This window comes from Salarias fasciatus, chromosome 10, assembly GCF_902148845.1.
Source record: "Salarias fasciatus chromosome 10, fSalaFa1.1, whole genome shotgun sequence".
NCBI classification, from domain to species: Eukaryota; Metazoa; Chordata; class Actinopteri; order Blenniiformes; family Blenniidae; genus Salarias; species Salarias fasciatus.
Window position 1 is genome coordinate 8,709,029 of NC_043754.1, and position 12,345 is coordinate 8,721,373.

The 12,345-nt window shown below is 44.7% G+C and overlaps 1 protein-coding gene across 17 annotated transcripts in view; it reads left to right on the top strand.

Moving 5' to 3' along the window:
* Positions 1–9,491, top strand: part of acaca (acetyl-CoA carboxylase alpha) — a 34,756-nt gene extending 25,265 nt beyond the window's left edge. For all 17 annotated transcript variants that reach the window (XM_030100279.1, XM_030100285.1, XM_030100289.1 and 14 more), the window contains 11 exons: positions 2,171–2,314; positions 2,399–2,519; positions 3,520–3,616; positions 3,901–3,997; positions 4,096–4,231; positions 4,341–4,518; positions 4,603–4,715; positions 5,282–5,436; positions 6,111–6,281; positions 7,752–7,888; positions 8,303–9,491. In XM_030100279.1, coding sequence (XP_029956139.1) covers positions 2,171–2,314; positions 2,399–2,519; positions 3,520–3,616; positions 3,901–3,997; positions 4,096–4,231; positions 4,341–4,518; positions 4,603–4,715; positions 5,282–5,436; positions 6,111–6,281; positions 7,752–7,888; positions 8,303–8,429 — 1,476 coding nt within the window. In that variant the 3' untranslated portion in view covers positions 8,430–9,491. The remainder of the gene's footprint in view (positions 1–2,170; positions 2,315–2,398; positions 2,520–3,519; positions 3,617–3,900; positions 3,998–4,095; positions 4,232–4,340; positions 4,519–4,602; positions 4,716–5,281; positions 5,437–6,110; positions 6,282–7,751; positions 7,889–8,302) is intronic.
* Positions 9,492–12,345: the final 2,854 nt, after the last annotated feature.

Below are 12,345 nucleotides of genomic sequence, written 5' to 3' on the forward strand. Positions count from 1 at the left end.
TCAAAAGAAAACGTCATTTTGCTGTTGGCTCTCTCAAAGAATTCTTAAGGGTTGAAATTTCCAGCTGCAATAAATCAAAAATACAATGCGTCTGTATTTTGTAATGACTCATCAGGATGTGTTGATTTACTTTTAATTGATTACAATGAAGCCATCAGTGTTTAAAAAAATATACCTATCAGCTAACTATTGAATATTTAAGGCAGCGTGGGAAGACTGACTAAAACTACAGTAGTGTGTCTGTCATTATATGTTTTTACTGTAAGTAAATACAAAGCATAGATTCTGAGGGAGCGAATGTGAGCTAAATGGTGTGCGCGCATATCAAAGAAATAAAATTAGGAAAAAAAAAAAAATGCTCTGATTTCGGGGCTTGTTCCAACTCGCTGATCAGGCAATTTTGAGGCTCGTTCCTTCTGCCTTGCTCTGTTCGAGCAGGATTCCCTCTGCGATCCCAGCCACGGGCCCGCCTGCCACTCAAAGTGGAATAATTGAAAGTGAACCATGAAGTTGTATTTGCATAGAAATAGAGTGACATGCCAGGGGCTGCAGTGCAGGACACCCATATCATTTGTTTTTAATCAAAATGAAAAGTTTTGCTGATGCAAGATTGTTTTTCTGCGCGCAGTTGATTGCTATGTGGATGTATGTGTGCATGCTTCGCTGCCTCCTCTTGTCTCGCTTCCCATTCTCTGTCCTTGTCAGTATATTAAGATGACTTCATTTCAAATTAGATGACAGATTGCAACATGACGAATCATGCAAATGGCCCAGTGATGGCGTCGCTATTTGCTTGAATCTCAATTGTTTTTAGATGGCCTCACTGTTTAGCCCATTTGTGGAAGCACAACAGGAGTAATAGTTATTGACAAAATCCATAATATGAAGGTGTGCAGCGATGAGGATGCACTGCTGTGTATGATGTGGCTGTAAATAATCGTGTGTATTTAGAAATGGCGAAAGTCTGAAATTAACCAACAACCCAGCACGGCGAATGCAGATTTCTTCCCCACACTCGTTTATCATGTGGTTTCCCGGCTATTAACTGAAGCTTAATGGAGAGCAGGAGGCTGCCACCCAGAGATCATCATTTCATTAGCTGCTGGAAATCGCTCATATTTTCATGGGGACTGGATAGTAACTACTGGCACAAAATGCCCCAGTGAGCTGTTACTACCAGTTGGCCTCTCGTTTTCCTCCTCGGAGTCGCCTCCCTCTGTTCCTCCTCCCATTTCTCCTCCTCTTTTTTCCTCTGCTGTGGAATCTTAATGAAGGTGGCGATGGCCGGAGGCTCCGGGGTTTTGTGTATGTCAAGGTGACTGCAATGTTTCTTGGGGCTGCCGGCTTGCCTGACAGCTTTAGGAGAGTGCCCTAGATTTGTAGCCAGATACATAACCATTAATGGTAATAAAGAAAGTAAATGATGGCTGAAAAGGTGAGAGCTGAGGGTAGGGATTGAGCTCCTCTCTGATTTTTATGGAACCATGTCAGGGCCCCGCCACCTGTTCTTGGCTGCTTATGAAAATAGGGTGGGCTGGGAGAGAGATTTTATGGCTGCAGGCTGGCATAGGAGCACCACGAAGATAGAAAAAGAATTCAGTGGCTTCCTGTTCATCCTCCTACAGTAATCCCCGCTTTCGATGAATGCAGAAATGATTGACACAGCAACAAAATGCATGAGAAATAAAATATCACTTTTTTTAAATTCACACCTGTGTGCTAGATCGCCACCATCCATGCTCAGAGACATTTACATTTACCCCCCCCCCCCCCATGGCTGCTGTGGAAGATATTCCTCATGTATCAACAAATTAGCTTCTGCCTGGTCCGTCCACATCTGTTTGTGGTCTCGTTGTTCTCATTAGGGAAACCAACACGTCTTTTTAAGTCTTCCGCTACACAGTTTTGCTTTAGAGAGTACAAAATGGAGGATTTCTCAGCGGTATCTCCGCGTTGAGTTCAATTGTTTCAACTGCTGGCCCACTTTTTAAGCCGGTTACATAAGGACATTGACAGTTCTCTGGTGTGCATTACTCCAATCAGAGCCTTGCTGGCTCTCCTGATGCTGCTGCATAACCGTGCAAATTAAAAAATGGACTATCTGAGAGTCAACAAAGTAAGATGCAATGTTATTTATATCAATCATTGTCTTGTTTCCTTCTTTTGCTAGGTGCTGGGCAGAGAGGTGTACACATCAAACAACCAGCTGGGAGGCATTCAGATTATGCACAACAATGGCGTGACCCACTCCACTGTTTGTGATGACTTTGAGGGAGTGTTTGCTCTTCTGCAGTGGCTGTCCTACATGCCGAAGGTAGGATGAATTACCTCATGTTAATCTTTTTTTTTTTTTTTAAATCAAAATTAATATTTTTGTTTTGTTTTGTTTTTTCCACAGTGTAAAGCCAGTCCTGTGCCCATCCTCAATGCCAAGGATCCCATCGATCGTCCCGTTGAGTTTGTGCCCACCAAAGCTCCCTATGACCCTCGCTGGATGTTAGCAGGGCGCCCCAGTCAGAGTGAGTGTTCACACACTGCTTAATCGACTGGCCAATAAATAAAGAAAATGTTTTCCTGACTCGAGTTGCTTCGGCTTCAGTGTTCAGCCAGTTCTAGCTTCACCGTTGATCTTTCTTATGTTTACTTAAATGCATTTGAAATGTCAGCATCTGGGAAACTGTGAGTGACTTTTTCCACAATCATTACAAATTCCAGATTAAATGTTTAGTGTTGAAGTCTGTATAGTCATTCCATTAATTATTTAATCTTTTAAGAACTGTTCAAAATTATTTCTCTCTTCCAGTGTTTAAAGGTTTCGTTCTGCCTTCCCATATACGAGCTAACCTTTGACTATGGAAAGTTCATGTGTGCGTTTACTTGACTAATCATCAATATCGCTTTATCAGCAGTTGCAAAAAGCCATACCCACATCTTCATCGTGTTATTTAAAGTAAATATAAAGATTTATTATTGCAGCCCGATATCCCAGGAGTTAAAGGTTGCAGTAATTCATTACAAGGGAGAGACCATTAAGAAACTAAGAAACAGTGAAGCCTAACATCATGCCGCTGAAGGCAAGATCAGCACCAGAATTGATGCAGCGTGTTTTACACTGCGGGTCAGGACTGAGCAGGTTCCACATCAGTGTAATTACAGCTCGGGATGGCAAAGAGTTCGGGGGGGACCGCGCGGGAAGCCAGTCAACATCTCTGGTAGTGATGAGTGGCGAGGCTTAATTGAACGGTAACCTCATAGACTGGGCATGTTTCTCGGAGTGTGCAAGCAGAAAAAGAGCTGAGCAAGCCCGCTTATACAGCCATCCATCACGGCCGCTGCCAAGAATACAGAGACTGCGGAAAGAGGAATGCCAGGGATTTATAAAATGTCATTGGAGGAGCCTGTTCTCTGAAAAGAGAGCGATTTAAATTTTTAATTTGCAACAATTACTCCTCTATCACTTTATTTTTTTTTTCTGTTCACTCACTCTCTGACCACTGTACCTTGTCTTTCTTCATAAAGCTCCAAAGGGTTCCTGGCAGAGTGGTTTCTTTGACCATGGCTCCTTCATGGAGATTATGCAGCCGTGGGCTCAGAGTGTGGTGGTAGGAAGAGCCAGGTAAGAGCAAACCACATGTCAGCGGTTCCTCCTCTTCAAATCTGCAGATGTTCACAGCTCACAAACATACAGTTCAGGAGTCTTCGGATTCTAAACTATAATTTATAATTATGTAAAATGTAATTCTGACAACTTCAGGTTATGCAGAGCGTCAGGCTATGATATCCGACAGCGTCAAAGAGCGAGCTGTACCTCAAGCTGGGAAACGCTGACATAGATCATCTGCAGGTCCTGGGATAAAGCGGAGAGATATTGTAATATATGGTCTCTCTCTCTCTCTACAGACTGGGTGGGATCCCGACCGGAGTGGTTGCTGTTGAAACCAGGTCTGTGGAGCTGTCGATCCCAGCTGATCCAGCCAATCTGGACTCGGAAGCAAAGGTGAGTAACTCGAATCAGATATGTAAGGGGAAACAGTGACAAGTCTGGAGAAATGTACTGACACAGGTTCTAATTCTTTTTTCTAACTCTCTCTGTAGATCATTCAGCAGGCCGGACAGGTCTGGTTCCCAGATTCAGCTTTCAAAACAGCCCAGGCCATCAAGGACCTGAACCGAGAGGGCTTACCCCTCATCGTGTTCGCAAACTGGAGGGGCTTTTCTGGAGGAATGAAAGGTAACTCTTCTTTCAGAGCAATCAGTCAGTGTTGGTTTTTAATATGTTACCTGTCTCATGTTCGGTTGTCTTTTTTTTTTTTTTTTTTTTTCCCCCTTTTTCTTTTTAGACATGTACGACCAGGTGTTGAAGTTTGGAGCCTACATCGTGGACGGCCTGAGGGAGTACAGACAGCCAGTTCTGGTTTATATCCCGCCTCAGGCTGAGCTGAGAGGCGGCTCCTGGGTGGTGATAGATCCCACCATCAACCCCCGTCACATGGAGATGTACGCTGACAAGGACAGCCGGTGAGACTTACAGGAAGAAGGAGCATCGGGTGTCATTTTTATTAAACGACCCCTTTTGTTCACTTAAATCACTGCCGTCTCCAGAGGTGGCGTGCTGGAGCCCGAAGGAACGGTGGAGATCAAGTTTCGGCGAAAGGACCTGGTGAAGACGATGAGAAGAGTGGATCCGGTTTATATGAGCTTGGCTGAACGATTGGGTGAGCCCCGTGCTTCAATTCTAATTATAGCTCCTTACGGGTGCGTACGTCCCCCTTGGCCTCGCCCTCATTTTAGTGCAGAGCATTATATCAGGTGTGTGTGTGTGTGTGTGTGTGCGTTCACTGTCTTTCTTCATTTGGTGTTGATTGTGTCGTCTTTGCCGCACTCCCCGGGGAGACGTGTCAATCAGCGCCTGCTCAGATCAATCACCAGCTCTCCTGTCCCTCCCGTGCACGCTATCGATTTTCCTCTGGCCCAGTGCTACACTGGCCTGGTGCTTTGGGCGAACTGGTGGAATGGAAGGTTTACTGTGGAGCGTTTTAGAGCTTACAGATTGGAATTGAAAGAAATCAGTCTTCGCTGACAGCAGCAAAGGGGTTTGGGGGAGCTCCGGAGCAAAAGGCCGCCACCAGGAGCCAATTCTCCGCCGCATTCTCTGATTGAATGAACGTAGGGACGGGGCTGCACACCACCTGAGAAGATAATTACCCCCTGATAACGGTAACTCTTTTGCACTCTGCAAATAAACACAAATGTGGCTGTCAATCTTTCAACATTCCAACAGGAACTCCAGAGCTGAGCCCTCCCGACCGCAAAGAGCTGGAAACCAAGCTGAAGGAGCGAGAGGAGTTCCTGCTGCCCATCTACCATCAGGTGGCCGTGCAGTTCGCCGACCTCCACGACACGCCGGGCCGCATGCAGGAGAAAGGCGTCATCACGGTGAGAACCCGCGCCGCGCGCACGTACGTCGCGCTATGAATGCGCAGTATCGGAATAACCCGAAAAGCCCCCAGGGGGGAATCAGTCTGACTGCCGTGCACCTGCCTGGTGAATAATGTTTGGTCTCACCAGGCTGCAAGACTCGTCCTCATAATTATCTTCTGATGACCCTGCTCCATCACCTTAGCAACTACAGGGCCGCCTCGGGCAAGACCCATCTCATTCTGCACCCTCACGGGCCCATCTTTCACACACACACACACGCACACACACATACACACATACATGCACACACACACACTTTGCTCACATGACCAGAAGGGCGTTTCACAGATGGATAGCTGTTGGGGGTTTTGTGTGTGTGTATGTGTGTGTGTGTGTACACACAGTATGCACTGCAGAGGATTGCTGACTGGACTAGTGTCCATACTCGCCTCAAGTTTATTAGTAAGTCTTTATCAGTGAGCTTCAAAAGGACACTTAAAGCTTCCATTCACCGTGTTCAGTTTATTTAGACCAGTGGTTTTCGCAACACGAAGAAAAAGGTATTCTGAAAATGTCTTACAACTGAATCGATCCGAATGTGATCAAGATATTAAAAAAAAAAAAAAAAAAGCACTTCTAAGGCATTTGGCTGTTTTCACAGTAGCTGCTCGTCCTTTGCTTTTTCTCAGGATATCCTGGAGTGGCAGACATCGCGGCAGTTCTTCTACTGGCGTCTGCGGCGCCTGCTGCTGGAGGAGACGGTGAAGAGGAAGATCCAGGCGGCCAACGGCGAGCTGACAGACGGCCAGATCCAGGCGATGCTGCGCCGCTGGTTTGTGGAGGCCGAGGGGGCCGTGAAGGTAAGGAACAAGGACACATGAGAGCTGCTCACCTCATGCAGTTTCAGGCTTTACTGCGCAACTTCACTGAACTTCTCAGCTGATTTCCTGATTAAAAAACAAAAACGAAACATTTTATATTCAGTTTTCAGTCTTTCCTCACACTGATCTCCAACATGGAGCACCTGTAGCTACCATGTCGTCTCCCTTATCACCAGTTCAAGTGTTGGTCACACAGGACCTTTCTGGGTGAAGTTAGCATGTTCTCCCTGTGCCTGCAAGGGTTTGGACACAGGATATGTATTCTCAGTTAATATGCAACATTGTAATGCTTGACAACACATGAAATAAACAAAGTAGCGTCAGTGAAAGTGATCATGTCTAAATTATTTCAAATATTTAGCTTTTCTAAATCTGTGTATCTTATTATCGGGGATTACAATGTTCACTTGAAGGCATAAATACCGTTTTCCATTTATCAAATTTTATCCTTTAATTTAGGCTTTGATAGTGCTGCCATCTTTATCCAAAGTTGACATCAAGTTTTTTTTTTGGTGCTCAGAAAGTGAGTGAGGCTTAATAGGCGTGTTTTCTTACATGCCAGGATCACTTGACTAATTCCAAACTGATATCTGACTTGTACTTGTTCCAGAGAGGTGTGGAGATGCACTAAAGTAAACACACTATTAGCCTCTAGCCTTGGGAATGATTACAGAGGGTTTTCTTTTTTCTTTTTTTCCTTTTTTTTTTTTTTTTTTTTAATCCTGAAACTCCTATCCCTCGTCCACGAGGTGTACCAGATAAAGAAGTAGTAAGCTGTTCTGTTAAATCTTTGTGATTAAAAGCAGATGGACCGATTACAGGTAGGTAACCAAAATAAACATCCTCGGAGATGCATCGGCGCCGTTTCCCGGTGAACCGGGTCCCGGAGCTCCGAGGACCAGCCGGAGGGGTGACGGGAGCACGGCTCAGTGCCGGAGATCTCTTAAGAAGCGGCCCTCTTGTTAGCTAATACATTTCCCCAATCAGGACTGGCCGTCTTAAGCCACAATTAATCACAGCCCTGGCACGTGCTGATAGGAGAGCAACATGCTGTTTCTTAATTAAAAGCAAACAGATTAAAAATGATTAATAAGGGCATTAAATGTTCTTGCGGACCTCAAGCAGGACTGTTCATAGAAAGGCAGGAGCCCATTAAACCTCTCTACCCCCAAATCTGCGCTAAGCCCTGGAGCTTGGCTTTGTTTGGGATCAGAAATGCCAGCACTCATGAATACTAATTTTCCTATCAGGTGCAGTCAACAAAGTGTCAGGCCCTCACTTTATGCCTGTCCATCTCGTTTGTGTTTGTCAATACATTATATTTTCTGTTTCATCTGCTCGCGAGGAATGTGTGTTGTTTTTCCTAGCGGCGGGGGACGTCGATTCAGCCACAATGGACATTTTACGATTTGTTTTTGAGACATTTCCTGCCTTTATTGTGCCACACAGGCCTATCTGTGGGATAACAATGAGGAGGTGGTGGCGTGGCTGGAGAGGCAGCTGGCCGAAGAAGAAGGCGCGAGGTCGGTCATCGACGAGAACATCAAGTACATCCGCAGAGACCACATCCTCAAGCAGATTCGCAGGTGAATGTTTTTGGGGATGCAGAATGAAACCAGTTGTTTTTAACTTGCTCAGGGGGTTTTCAGGGTGACCACACACAAAGCTCGAAATCTTTTGCACAATTTTTCATATTAACACCTAATCAATAGTCAGAGAAAAGCAGAACTCTTCTTTTGCCTGGTTGATATTTTTAGTTTAAATTAATGTGGCAATTGATGAGCAATGATTCTCATTTTTTTTAAATGTAATATTTATGCTTTTACTTATTTTTCAATACACTTACCATGAAATCACTGTGGAATTTATGGTTTTACCCAAGACTCTCTAGCGCCTCCCTCTGGGGAAGCACACACAATGTACACTTTGAACCAGTTATTTGCTGGCGGCCTTCACCGCCACCCGGGTGACTGACGGGCCGCGTTTCAACCCTTTTCCAGCCTCGTGCAGGCGAACCCCGAGGTTGCCATGGATTCCATTGTGCACATGACGCAGCACATCTCGCCCACGCAGAGAGCCGAGGTGGTGCGCATCCTGTCCACGATGGAGACGTCAGCCTCCTCCTAGCCGGGGAGCCCGGCCTCTCCCTCGCCCGCCTGGCCGGAGCGCAGGCCCGGGGCCGCCGCCGCCGCCGCCAGGGGAGCCTCGGTTCAGCCAGATGGGCTCCCGGCCCGTCGCCGGGCTGCCGACCGAGGCTGGAGGAGCCAACATGATGGGCCTTGGCCGCCGCCAGGTTACTGATGAATCGTTGGCGATGATTCACATAGCGAGACTTTAGCTGACTGACATCCCTTCTGACGTTTTTGTAAATTCTTCCAAGTGTGCTCAGCGTCTAAATGATTCCATGTGTTTTGTATGAAAGTGCAATTAAAGAAAAACTACAACGTAGGAAGATGTAGTGACTAATATTTAACAGATGTGGAGTTTTTTTGCACAGTTGGCTCAAAAGGTTAGTTCCTGCTCCCTTGCTAATCAGTGGCCTCCTTCCCGTCGACCCGCAGCGTGCACGGCAGCCGTCTGTCCTGTGAGAGCGCACCTTGGTTTGTGACATATGCTTGTTAAGATATCGCAAGTGTTTTGATGACCGGCTCGACAATGACAACACTTGGCAGCAGGAATTAGTCGGGAAGGGTTTTTTTTTTTTTTTTTTTTTTTAACACTCTTTAAGTAAGGAGCACTTAGTTACTGAACAAAGGCGGGGAGCGCTGTAACAGATTTGGACGAGGGAGCCCAGCGGGAGGCCGGGACGAGGTCCCTTTTAGACCCCGAGCGTTCGGCGGTCTCCCCTGCGGAGAGCAATGGGCAGCTCGCCTCACAACAAAACCACAGCTGTCCCTTCTGTTCTCAGCCACACGCGACACGCTGCTCTCGGGGCTCTTTCAGCGCTCCGCGTTAGATCGAGTCCAGACCCAAACCTGCACAGTTCTCACTCGTTAACGCGTCGAACGTACGAACATGCACTGCAATAAACGCGCACAGATCAGAATGGTTCCGACGGGACGACACGCTGAGAAGAACAGTATGCTGCTTTTAGGAAAGTAGACTTCCCCCTTTTAGGTTTTTGGACAGCTGTTCTGAGAAAAAAAAAAAAAAAAAAAAAAAGCATTAACACACATCCGTTTTAGTTAATTTTCTAACCAAAGAATGCAGTTTGAATTTTAATTAGTTTGCCAAATAATCAAATGTATGTCTCTGAAAGAACAAAGGCCGCTGCTAACTGGATTTTTCTTCATGTTACTCGTCAGGTAAAATGCCTAACTTTATTCTGTGACCACGTAATTTCTTCTATTTAAATTTTCTATGTCATGTTAGTGAATTGTTACTGATTTTGAATATTGATTTTTTTTTTTTTTTTTTGAATCATGTGTTTCTTCTCTTCTTGAGTATGTCACCTGCACACGAGCCCAAACATGAATACTGTACCATAAAAACGACTATAGGCTGTGTAAAGTCTGACTGCAGGCCTTCATGTCCGTGTGTCATGCTCTGCTGGAAACCCGGCGTTAGCAATGTGAAGTGGCTTCGATGATCAGCGCCGTGCCTTTTTGTCGACGCGCCGTCCGGTTGCTTCATTAGCAGCCGGCTGTTTTCTGCACCGTGCAAGGACGGAGGAGGATTTCCATTGACGAGCTCTAAATGTTTCTGCAGATTTAATAAAGATGACTTAGTTCAAAGTGCGTCTGTGGTGAAACTTCTAAATCTCCGTTGTTCTGCTTAAATGAGAGGAAAATGTGTTTTTAACAAAAACTCCAGTTTCCAGGAATTTGCACGCTCTAATTTAATTTGTCAATTATTTTTACGTATTGATGATCCTGGGGACAGATAATCACATCACTGGAAGCCTCATTAATTTCAGCAGTCAGAACAAAGTCTATTACTCTGGAGAGACGTTTTCTGATTACTTGAAAATGATAGTCTTCCCGTTCCTCAATCCACAAATGATTAACGGGGCATTTATTTTCTTGCTGGCTTTCAAACTTCAACAGTATTAAGTGGGATGAAGGAGATCAAGCAAATATTGAGGGATCTTCCTCATCCTTTCCCTTTTATTATTATTTTGTCTCATTCTTTCATATCATCCCCTCGGCTCTGTCAACTCTATTACCATCCTACCAACAAATATGTAAGACAAATTGAGTTGCATGCACCCAATACCCACCACAATTATAGGAGGCCCAATAAGAAAATGAGTCATTTGGCAGCATAATTGGAAATGTGCCTTGCTTGGTCTCTCCGGTCTCCCACAGGGTTTTGCTCATTTGTGGTGACATACTAGGCTGGCTAATTCTGCCTTTAATCACTGACGAAGTGCAGAATCAGGTTGCTCCTCAACAGAGTTGTTCAGGATTACTGGAAATTTGTACTCGATTACAGTTACCTCTCCAGAAAAGTGGTGAAGTTACTTCTCTTTATTTCAACCCTCCATTGGTGTGGTTCATTCTAATGAAGGGTTGTCACACTTTAAGTTCAGATGAGGATAGTTGGAATTTATTGATTAATCGCTTTGCAGACACTGATAATCTGCCAGCCTTTTTTGTAACACTACACACACTTGATGATCCATTTTTCTGCACTTAACCAACCTACTTTTATAAAGATACACTCATGTTAACTGGGCTAATAATGTACTGCTGGACAGAAAGAGAGGAAATGCAACAAAATAAGCTCTGTGTCCAAGTTTTACTGGACATATAAGTCAATTAAAATAACTTCAAATCTGGCTTTACCAATCTGCAGGTCATTGTTTCCTAAATGTAATCAACGTAAGCAATGCAACAGTATCCTCACATAGTTATTTAACTAAATAAGTAGCTACGTCTTTAGTTCTCTCCTGGTTCCACCTGCGGCTGCAAATGTTTCAGTTTCTCTTAATTTTTGCAGATGAGAAGCAGCGCTGCTCCCACACCTGCTCTCTCTGGCTGCGGCCATATACAACCACCAGACACTTTGTGCAACGCACCAGATAATTTAAAAAAAAAAACAATGAAAACTCAGCAAAAGAGGACGTTCAATCACAGTAATGTACATTATTTTCCAGATAAAAGGAAATAAAAGAACAGCCAAGAGATTTAAAGAAAGCTGTGGTTATAATACACTGATTTATATTAAAATATATGTAACCACGCCAAGACTCTTCATATGTTTTCTTGACTGTTTACTGGTGAAAATAAGCCAAGATGTAAAACACGCAACCAAACAGGCAATTTCCATTTATTTTCCAGCTGCAAGGCTCCTGTGATTGCTGGTTTGAGGCAGAGCTGTGATCGAAACAGAAGGAACAGCAAGAAATATTAATGAAAAAAAAAGGGAGAAAATCAGAGTCTGTGATGAGACTGAAATGGAGGCATTAAGATAGCGCAGAGGGGAGACTCAATCATGCATCTGAGGCAGCCATAATTCCACATTCACGCGTCTCAATGACTTGACAGCACTTGAGAGACAATGCCTGTGACCCAGTTGCAGGATTCCAATTAGCAGGGTGTATGCAACAGTTGAGATGAAAAGAGAACAGGGTCTTTACAGAGCCCCAGGGCTGTCTGATTACTGCCTGAAAACAAGAGTCTTTTCCCCATGACAAAGAGTGGAGCGGCACAGAGGGAGCGCCAGGCCCCAGCTGTTCTCCTGTGCTCTCTTCAGGCTGAGGATTCTGAAGAGCTCATCTCATCTGTGCCCGTCTGCCTTTTTACATTTCAACCCGGCCGCGAGTGCGTCGCAGCCCGGTCACACCAAGGTGCTTTTCAGATGTGTCTCATGAGTTCAGGTCTTAGGTCTTTTTTTTTTTTTTCTTCTTTTTCTGTGAAATGACCTCTGGGTCAAACCACAGATTTTTTTTTAACCTCAGGTCACACTGTGGATGCTGCTGCTTCTTTTTTTTTTGTACACTTCTATTGCCTCAAATAATACTTAAAATCTAAAAATATTAAAATCTTTTAAGCAAAACAAAAAACTGCGCTCATTTTTAGGTTAACACAGATTTTTTTTT